The 11,469-nt window shown below is 42.0% G+C and overlaps 1 gene segment (V, D, J or C); it reads left to right on the forward strand.

The window, feature by feature from the left end:
- The first annotated feature begins 229 nt into the window (after nucleotides 1–229).
- Nucleotides 230–752, forward strand: LOC709066 (immunoglobulin kappa variable 1-6). The segment is given in 2 exon segments: nucleotides 230–305; nucleotides 430–752. Coding segments are annotated over 2 exon segments (378 nt in total).
- The last annotated feature ends 10,717 nt before the right edge of the window (nucleotides 753–11,469 follow it).

Genomic DNA, 11,469 nt, shown 5'->3' on the forward strand with positions numbered 1-11,469 from the left:
TCTGTAACTGTATGTCCCAAAGGAGAAATGTATTCTCTCAAGGTAAATCTGCACTGCCCTGGTCTGACCTGGGACTCTGGGGACACTGCCCCTGTGCTGAGTTACTGAGATGAGCCAGCCCTGCAGCTGTGCTCAGCCTGCCCCATCCCTTGTGGATTTGCATGTTCCCAGAGCACAACCCTCTGCCCTGAAGACTTTTTTATAGGCTGGTCACACCCTGTGCAGGAGTCAGTCTCAGTCAGGACACGGCATGGACATGAGGGTCCCCGCTCAGCTCCTGGGGCTCCTGCTGCTGTGGCTCCCGGGTAAGGAAGGAGAACAGCAGGAATTTACTCAGTCAGTGTGCTCAGTACTGTCTGGAACTTCAGGGAGGTCCTCTGATAACACGATTAATTGTAAGAATATTTGTTTTTATGTTTCCAACCTCAGGTGCCAGATGTGACATCCAGATGACCCAGTCTCCATCCTCCCTGTCTGCATCTGTAGGAGACACAGTCACCATCACTTGCCAGGCGAGTCAAGGCATTGGCAATAATTTAAATTGGTATCAGCAGAAACCAGGGAAAGCCCCTAAGCTGCTGATCTATGCTGCATCCAGTTTGCAAAGTGGGATTCCCTCTCGGTTCAGCAGCAGTGGATCTGGGACGGATTACACTCTCACCATCAGCAGCCTGCAGCCTGAAGATTTTGCCACTTATTACTGTCAACAGGATTACAGTTATGCTCCCACAGTGTTACAAGTCATAACATAAATCCCCAAGGAAGCAGATGTGTGAGGCTGGGCTGCCCCAGGGCTCCTTCTAGTGCCTCTATCTGCTGAGGAAAGTTCTCAAACTCAGTCAGGTTTTGAAAGTTATTGGGAGATTTTCTTAGAGGGGGGCCAGGGAGGTTCCCCTGAACCCTAAGCCTCTTTTGCCCTCATCCCTGGGAGAAAAGACATCACAATGCCTGTCCTGACTGAATAAAGAGGAGAGATAAGTCCACTTGAGGAGTTTGTGTTGTGGGATAAGTGGAATTTGTACAGCAAAAGAGAAGTTATTCTCAGTATTTAAAGGAGAAATTGTTCAAGTTCAATAAATTAGAGTCTAAATCACAGTCTTTCCGAAGCCTACCGTGTGTTATTCATGAAGAACGAACTAGAGACAGGGGATTCTCAGGTGGCTGCTTCAGAAGCCAGAGTGCACCTGCTCCTGGTAGTATGTGCTGAGTACCGTGTGACGATCCTCAGACCTGTCTGAGAAGCCCAGGGTGGGGGTGCTGATGCTCTCAGCTGCCTGCAGCACGTCTCCTGGTGATTCTCCGGTTCACACCTAACTGCATGTGTTTTACTTCAGGTGTCAGTTTACATGAATCCACCACTCTGACTTCCCAATCTCATGACAGTAATAAGTTGTAACTTATTGCAATCTCATTGAACAACTCTGAAGAAACCATAGAGAGAAAACGAGTTTTGGAAAACATGCTCCGAGAAGTGATAGTAATGATGGGGAATTGAGAGCTGACAGAGAAGTGAGGTGACTCCACGAGGCTCAACATTTTGCCAGTTACGAATTGTCACAAAATACATTTGAATGTGCTTTCAAGAATTACCAGTTTGGGGTCATAGCTGGAAAACTTTATTAAGTCACAGATAAAATGGGAAAATCAGGAAATTGTATGAAATATACAATAAGGCTGTGTGGGATGGCTCAGGCCTGTAATCCTGTGATAATTAATACTGATTGTCAACTTGATTAGATTGAAGGATGTAGGCATTCCTCCTGGGTGTGTCTGTGAGGGTGCTGCCAAAGGAGATTAACATTTGCGTCAGTAGGCTGGGGAAGGCAGACCTCCCACTTAATCTATGGGCACCATCTAATCAGCTGCCAGTGAATATAAAGCAGGCAGAAAAAAGGTGAAAAAGTGAGTCTGGCCCAGCCTCCCAGCTTACATCTCTCTCCCCTGCTGGATGCTTCCTGCCCTCAAACACTGGATTCCAAGTTCTTCAGTTTTGAGACGCGAGCTGGATCTCCTTGCTCCTCACTCCTGATGCCTGAAGACAGCCTAGAGTGGGACCTTGTGATCCTATAAATTAATATGTAATAAACTCATCTATATATATGTCTGTGACCACTGCTGAGTGCCCAATTTGCCAGCAGCAGCAGAGACCAACAGTGAACACTTTGTATGGCACCGTTCCCTGGGGTGATTGACCAGCTACCTGGTGGCAGATTGATTATATTGGACCTCTTCCATCATGGAAATGAGAGAGGTTTGTCCTCACTGGAATAGGTACTTACTCTGGATATGGATTTTCCTACCTACACGCAAGGCTTCGACCAAGACTATGATTTATAGACTCAAGGAATGCCTTATCCACCATCATGGTATTCCACACAGCTTTATCTCTGACCAAGCACTCACTTTACAGGTAAAGAAGTGGGGCAGTGGATTCATGCTCATGGAACTCACTGGTCTTACCATATTCCCCATCATCCTGAAGCCGCTGGTTTGACAGAATGGTGGAATGGCATTTTGAGGTCACAATTACGTCAACTAGGTTACAATACTTTGCAGGGCTGGAGCAAGGTACTCCAGAAGGCCATGAATGCTCTGAATCAGCACCCAATGTATGGTACTGTTTCTCCCATAGCCAGGATTCACAGATCCAGGATTCAAGGGGTGGAAGTGAAAGTGAAACCATTCACTATCATCCCTAGTGATCCACTAGCAAAATGTTTGCTTTCTGTTCCAGTGACATTATGTTCTGCTGGGCTAGACATCTTAGTTCTAGAGGGAAGAACGCTGCCACCAGGAGACACCATAACAATTCCATTAAACCGGAAGTTAAGTTGGCCACCTGGACACTTTGGGCTCCTTCTATCTTTAAGTCAACAGGCTAAGAATGGAGTTACAGTGTTGGCTGCGGGGATTGACGCAGACTATCAAGATGAACTCAGTCCACTACTCCACAATGGAAGTGACAAAGAGTATGTGTGGAATACAGGATATCCATTAGGGCATCTCTTGGTATTATCATGCACTCTGATTAAGGTCAATGGGAAACTATACCCAATCCAAGTGAGACTACAAATAGTCAAGATCCTGTCCAGGCCATGACCTGCTGAGGTGCTTGCTGAAGGCAAAGGGAATACAGAATGAATAGTGGAAGAAGGTAGTCATCAATACCAGCTACGACCACGTGACCAGCTGCAGCAAGGAAGACTGGAACTATCATGAGTATTTCCTTCTTCTTTTGTTAAAAACATGTTTGTGCATGTATACACTTGTACTCAGAAATTATCTTCATTTCATTTCCATTTCTTTATCAGGTGACATAAGATTTATTGACCTCATATGAGCATTTAAGTATTGTTCACTTTATATAATAGTTTTTGGGTTGGGGATTAGTGTATTTCAAGTTGTAAGAAGGACAGTTATATTATGTTAGGGGTAACTATGACCTTACTATTGTCTGTATTTTAAGATTATGTTTGATCTCAGGAGATGTGTATGGGTTCCAGTTGACAAGGGGTGGGCTTGTGAAGGTTAATACTGAGTGTCAATTTGATTGGATTGAAGGGTGTAAAGTGTTGATTCTGGGTGTATCTGTGAGGGTGTTGCCAAAGGAGATTAACATTTGAGTCAGTGGTCTGGGAAAAGCAGACCCACCATTAATCTGTGTGAGCACAATGCAATCAGCTGCCAACACAGCTAGACTATAAGCAGGCAGAAAAATGTGAAAAGAGATGGGCCTACTCTCCCAGCCTACATCTTTCCCCAGTGCTGGATGCTTCCTACTCTTTTTTTTTTTTTTTTTTTTTTTTTTTTGAGACGGAGTCTTGCTCTGTTGCCCAGGCTGGGGTGCAGTGGCCGGATCTCAGCTCACTGCAAGCTCCACCTCCCGGGTTTACGCCATTCTCCTGCCTCAGCCTCCTGAGTAGCTGGGACTACAGGCGCCCGCCACCTCTCCCGGCTAGTTTTTTGTATTTTTTAGTAGAGATGGGGTTTCACCGTGTTAGCCAGGATGGTCTCGATCTCCTGACCTCGTGATCCACCCGTCTCGGCTTCCTACTCTTGAACATGGACTCCTAGTTCTTCAGTTTTGGAACTCTGGCTGGCTCTTTTTTCTCCTCAGCCAGCAGATGGCCTATTGTGAGACCTGGTGATTGAGTGAGTTACTACTTAATAAACTTCCTATATTAACCAGTGACATCTAGAGGCACAGCACAGAACTAACAGGATATATATATATATATATATATACACATACACACACATATTTATACACACACACACACATAAATACACATACACAAACACACACACACAAATATATATATATATATATATATATATATATATATATATATATATATATGTAGGGGAGTCTATTAACTTAAAGGATCATAAGTTCCACAACGGGCTGTCTGCAAACCGATGAGAAAGAAGCGACAGTCCAAGTCCCAAAGTGAGGAACATGAAGTCCAATGTTTGAGGGCAGGAAGCATCCAGCATGGGGGAAAGATGTGGGCTGGGAGGCTAGGGCAGTCTCTCCTTTTCACATTTTTCTGCCTGCTTTATATTTGCTGGCAGCTGATTAGATTGTGCCCACCAGATTATGGGTGGGGTTTGCCTTCCTCAGCCCACAGACTCAACAAATGTTAATCTCTTTTGGCAACACCCTCACAGAAACACCCAGGATCTATACTGCGTATCCCTCAATCCTATCAAGTTTACACTCGCAATTAACCATCACACTCCCCTTCATATATATGTATATAGTCCTTTAATTCTGTCACTCTAGAGAACCCTGACTAATACATCTACACTTCTGATGACCTGTTTCTTTTATTTTGGGTCATTTGTTTCCCCTGGGTTGCCTACACTCTCTTCTTCCCACTCCCCTATGAAGGATATATAAGCCTTTGGACCTCACTGGGTGAGGACATGTTCCTGTCTTGCACTATCAATGACACTTTCCCTTTACTCTTTAGCAATGAGGGAATGTCATCCTTACCCAGATGCCAGCCACCTGTCTCACATCCAGGACAGAGAGTCTCCATCTCCTATCCACCAAATACCCATGCATGTGGACACTGTGGCACACCCTGTGATCCCAGCTACTCCATAGGCTGAGGTGGGAGAATCACTTGTGCTTGAGAATTCAAGGTTGCCATGAGCCATGATCACACCACTGTACTTCATGCTGGGTAACCGAGTGAGACCCTGTGATTTTTCCCCTGCTTTTACAGAATTTTTTTTTTGTTGCCTCTTTCTTCTATTAGTTTGTGTTTTGTCTATTCATTTTCTGCAAACCTTTAGAGGGCAAATAGGAAGTTTCCATTTTTCCCTCTAAATGAGTAAGTTCCTCAAAATTCAGGCCCCTCAATAGGCAACAGGAGGGTGTGTGCAGGGGATCCGCCACAGTGATTTGATCACTCCTAGTCAAGCATCAGTAATACTCCCCAGAACCCAGGCTGAAGCCTACTGATGCTGATGCAGTTCAATCCACTTCCTCTGCGACTGCACCAGGCTGAGATGCCTTGGCCCCTGTTAAAGGTGTGAGATACAATGGGTGCATATTGTATTCAGTTTTATTCAAATCCAAGTGCTTTCCTACTTTTTCAAATTCCTTGTTTTTCTATTTAACACTCATTGCTCACTCCATAAGACAGTAAAGATGGCATTCACCACTAGTCAACCTCAGAGGGAGCTGGCTGAGGACAATTAGTAACAACTTGGTTGTGAATGTCAAACAGATTTTCTAATTTCATGTCAGATGCAAGGTCATTATACTAAATTTTTTAGAACAATAGCCTCTCACTGATAGAAAAACAGAGTTTTTGAAATTCCAAAAGTTGGTTTTAATAATAAAATGCAAATCCTGAAAGATGTAGTATATTAAAGATGTAGTATTTTCCATGAATCACCAGGAAAATAAAGGATGATATAAACTTTCTATTCCCCATAGTGCGGAATTCAAGATTTGGCAGACTGCAGGAATGGGAGCATGAGGAGAATACAGGAGAGGTCAGCTATTTTTCAATTAAACTGCCTTGGCTTATGGTGGGTGGGGATGTGGATGGTGGTGGGCTTGGCAGTTGATGTGGACCCACAATGGAGCCAAATATGATACTTGGAAAGAACCACAGAGTTGAAGGCACTGCTTCTGGCTTGCTGGGTGAAGCCTGTGTCACTGGGAGTCTCACAGGAAAGTAATGCCGTGAATAGAGCTTTAGGTCTGTAAACACCAAAGATTTAGTGAAGTCCCTGTGCAAGGAGACCTGAGGTCACGTCACTCGGCCCTAAGCCAAATCACGGCAACCAAGCAGAGCTTCTGAAACTCATTCTGCCCCTAGAGGAGGTTTAGCAGAGACCACTGGTTGGTTCTGGAGATGTCACAAATCCTGACATGCTGAGCAGAAGGCCAGGCAGGGTCTACACCTGCAGGGAGTCAATGGGTATGGAGGTTGATGTTCATGATTCAGACATGTGTTCAGGATGCTCTGTTCAACCTTGTGGATTCAGAAGAACATGCTGAGTCTGTGGGAGTTTTCTGTTCTTCTAGCCATCTCCTCCAGCTTGCCTGATGAGTCAGATCTCAGCAAATGTCCATGGAGGACACAGGCCATGTATAGAGGCTGCCCTGTGCAACCCTTGGGGGTCAACCTGATTCTCCATTCTCAGGAGAGTTCCTCTGCTTGTGCCAAGACAGAGCTTGTGTCCACATGCAATCTTGGCAGATATGGCAGGAGGGCAAAGAGTCAGGTCAGCGTCGACCAAACTAGAAGGGGTGCTTTTCACTTTGGATTTTTAGGTCACTTAGTTCTCATTTCTTCTACTGTTCTCTGATGTTATTAATATAAACTTTTGCATTGTTTTATCTCCAGGTTCTTGCAGTGGTTCTTTTAGCCTTTCAACCCCTACATCATTGCCCCGGAATAGGAAAATTCCTTTTGAAACTTACTAGTCACTTAGAAATGACAGTTTGGGTATGAAATTGTCAGAAAAATAAAAGGTATTGAAATAAGTAAATGTATAATTTTTACACAATATGGTCAATATCTGAAAATATGTCTGACTCCAATATTCTTATAGTAATGGGATGGAAAAAGTATGTTTTATGTGGTGTCACTTAAAATAATTCTTCAGAAATATTTATGAACATGATAGACAAATCAGTTCCATTTCAGGAGGTGATATAATCAACATGTAGAATTATTTGTACCCAAAGGACAAAATAGCTTTTTTTCTGTTTAAAATAATCAAACCCATGAGAAATGATTGTCTATTCTAGGATGATCCACACCATGGTAAATGAAGTTAAAACTGTATTACCCAGGAGAAATATCAAAAATAAATAAACAATGAAAGCATGGTATATAAGAAAGAAACTGTCACACATATAAAGATAGACAAGTCTTCAGAGGACTTCTCCACACATATTCCTGAGTGATAACACACATCCAACCAAAAATACACTGATTTCACTTCCACAATCAGTAGTGTAGATCTAAAGATAGTACAATTAAAATTATATTCTTAACCCAAAAGTCCAAAAACAAAGAATAGATAGTTTACAGAAAAGAGTTTGTAAAGCACAGAATGACAGGTCTACAGAAGGTATTCACAAGTGAGAAAACACATCCAACCAAAATTCTCGGGATTTCACCATCACAAATACCATTTTGGAGCCTGGAGATGCTGCACAGCCTCCTGTGAGCAGGAAACTCACCAGGACCCTGCACAGTGTGATGGCCCCAAACATAAACCACAAAGGAAGTTCAGCCTCTCAGTGTGGCAGGAGCAGCTGTGGTGCCAAGGGATGTGTCTCCAGCAGTTGGAGTAAGGTGGGCTCAGGGAGATGACTGTAAAGCCTTTGAGGAAGGAAGACGCCATGAGGCCTTAGTCACAGGCACAGGCTCCTCTTCTATGTGAACGGGGCCAGGGTCCTCCAGGACACCTTCCAAAGCCTCCTCTTTCCTCCACACATAGGACGCTGAAGCCCCACTGATCTTCCAGGGTTGGTTGCCTCATCATCCCGGGATCAGCCCCTAAAGTTCCCTGCTATTCTCACGGCTGTAGGGATGCTCAGTCATGTCACTGTAGGAGGACCCTAGTGTGTCCTGTCCTTGCCTGCTGCCACTGATGAGCTTCACGGCATTTTCCCATGCCTTTCCCAAGTGACCCCACTTTCACCAACTATCAGGAGGAGGGACAGTGGCCCGCACTCCATAATGTTCGGCTTATGAGTAAGTCAGGGCTCCGGGTAGTCTCATGTTTGCACAGCTTACCACATAGGAATGATAGAAATATCACATAGGAATCCTATTTTGACATTCCCTGTCTCCTCATTCTCTCTGAAGAGTTACTCACTCTACCCATCCACTCTAAGACTTTATTCTTGTGCAGCTGCTCATAGTGTTTACATTTGGAGACTGATATGATTCTATTGGTGGAATACTAGATGTGTGCTTGTCACATCCTCACATTTTTAAGAATAAAAGACCCTTCTTTTGAGTAGCATTTGTTCTTTTCTTCTTAGTTTGCCAGGATTACATTTCCGGTGATTGATGTGAAAACTTCTTTGCTAAAATGCATTCATATTGCTATAAATTAACTGCATTTTTTTGAATCTCATAAATTTGGATATGCGATGTCTACTTTCAGATCAAAGTACTTTGTAATTTCCATTTTTGTTGTTTCTTTGCCCCAAACTACATTTAATGGTACTTTACTTGTTTTCCAAATATTTAGATTCTTTTTGGCAAAATTTTAAAAATTAAATTTAGAATTTCAGTGGGTTTATTTGTACGAGTGGTTTTTGATAACAGTGATGAATTGTGTAGTAGTGAACTCTGGGCTTTTGTTACCCATCATCCGAATAGTGTACCTTGTGCCCAATGAGTAGTTTTTCATTCCTCCTTCTTCTCCCACCAACCCCCTTCTGATAACTTTCTCTTTCTGATTTGTAATACAATCTTCTCAGTTATGAATAATTTATTTTTTATGATTTAATCAGCTTGATTTTATTGAAATATCCTGTTGCCTAAAATGTAATGTATCATTAGCCAATGTTTCCAAAGACCATGGAATCTGCTGTAGTTTGGTGGAGTGTTCTCTAAGTACCAGTCTTGTCCAGATGGTTGATAGCGTTGTTCAAGTCGTCTGTATCTGCACTGGCCCAAGGGGCTGGGCTGTTTGCACTGCAACCTGGACCTGCTGCAGAGCCCTTTTCTACCCTGAGTCCCAATCAAGACTGGCACAATTTCATGTCTCCTGGTGTGCCAAACCTGTATTCCGAGGCGTAGAATATGTAGCCTCCAGAAACCAAAAAAGTTATATTTGTGGCTTCCTTCTTTGAAAGACAAAAACACCCATAAAAAACACTGGAACAAAATTAATATTCCTGTAATTCTGAACTCTGATTCACTCTGTCTTTATGTTACATGCATTACAATGGCCTTATTAATGGAGACACCATGTAGTGGCATTTGATGGCAGCTGAAGAGACGAATGCCCAGGTTCAAGGTGCAGGGCAATACCTGCCAGGGGAAATCAGCCTCCCAACCACAGCCACGATAGGACTAGGCAGCCACAAAGAGATCCCAAGTCATTTTCTGATCATTTACCTGGTCATGGTGCAGTATCTGGACTTGCTCTCTCATGAGGAGGGTCTAAAATTTAAAGTTGTGATGTCCTTGATTCTATTGCACCAACCTTCATCTGGTCTTTCTGTCAACCACTCACAAGGGCACTCAAGTCAAATTCTCTGAAGATGTGATTGTCTTCTTACAAATCCTAGAGAAAAAAGGTTGATTTTAGATTTGCCAAGCAAATTAAATGTTTTAATGCCATTAATATGGTCATTTAAATGGTATCCTTCTCTTAGTCTCTCTGTGAATATTAACTTGGGGCAAATTTCCTGATAGGTTTCTCTTTGTTTTCATTTTCCTCTACAATTTCTGAGTAAGATGACCTACTCTGAGAAAATCTACGAAGTTAGTTTTAACCCAAAACAAAATCATTATTTTGAAATTTAATACCATCACAAGCCAGAGACAAAAGATACTGCTCTTGCTTTATGGCTTACTTAGGATTGTTTTTGACTTGTAAGTATTTGCTTCAATCGTCCATAAAATGAACAGATTTCTTCCTTTTATTTTGTCTTATACGAATAATTGTTGTATAAACAGTTTTCCTAGGATAACGGATTTGTATACCTTCTTATTTTCAGTTTTAATTTTCACCTAGGCCTGCTAGGATTCCAGAATAGCAAAGAAACCATTATCTAGGTTGAGGATGTTTCCAATTTACTAGAGTAAGACTATTAAATATAAGTGAGATCCAGCTAAATCAGTGTTTAGCAAGAGATTATGCCTCTAGTCCTTTGTTAAATGTGACAGTTTTTTTCCTGACGGCTACTGGGAGGTCAGAATTTATTTCTTTTTATTACTGATAGTCCATTTTTTTTTTGCTAGTAGATATTTTAGAAGAGTTAATATCTAGAAGTATTCCAACGTAAGGGCAATTGGCTCCTCATAGAGCACTTACACTTGGGTGATCCTTAGCTCCTGCCCAAGAATGACCAAATAATAATAAAGTTCACTATCGTGATGTGAAGCTGCTGCTTCCAGAAGGGTAGAGTCAATATTTCCAGGTGTCAGTGCAGAGACTATTGTTATTATTAATTATTATTATTATTATGAGACAAGAAATGAGCACTAAAACTTTATTCAGCTCTTGTCTGTTTATTTTTCTGTACTTTTAATTTTTGCTAACAGGAGGAGAAAAGAAGCAGTTAAAAAAGAAATTCAACTGACTTTAGAACTCAGTTTTATTAATTTGAACCCCAATTTCCTCTAGACCCTTAAACATTATTAATTACAATTTATATAAATATTTGCTTGATTCTTAAAATTGTTTAACATGAAAAAGCTATGAGTGTGAGAACTTGCAAATTCTACTTTCATTTTTTCTACAGGTAAACTATCTTATCTAAGTTAAAAGTAAATAAGTTATTCCACATTATTTTCTTGTTATATTCATTGAAATTCTTCTATCAACTGAAGCTCCTACAACAGTTTAAATGGCTAGAATCCCCAATTCAGTCTCTAGAAACTTCGTGGGATCTTCATTTCCCATCTCTCAAGTCATCCGGGTTTTACTATAAGGCCTCAAGGTTAACGTCACATTCAAAGAGTAGAAAAATTTTACTAATGCTCAGGCAATCTATGGTTTTATGGAGTTTTACTTTTGAGGACAGAGACCCCTTTCTTCAAGGGTGAATTCAAAGGGAACCTAAGAGACACAGAAGGCTCAGGAAGAAAACGGACTCATGCCTTCACTTTGCGCAGTTGGTGGGTGTGGTGGATTCTGCGGAGATATTAACAAGCACAGAGGAGAAGCCCATCACTTAATCCCACAGCTGTGTGGATAGTTTCATAGGATTTCTGGGAACCTTTTCCAAGGAAAAGTAAAGACCAA

The sequence above is a fragment of the Macaca mulatta genome, chromosome 13 (genome assembly GCF_049350105.2).
Source record: "Macaca mulatta isolate MMU2019108-1 chromosome 13, T2T-MMU8v2.0, whole genome shotgun sequence".
NCBI lineage: Eukaryota > Metazoa > Chordata > Mammalia > Primates > Cercopithecidae > Macaca > Macaca mulatta.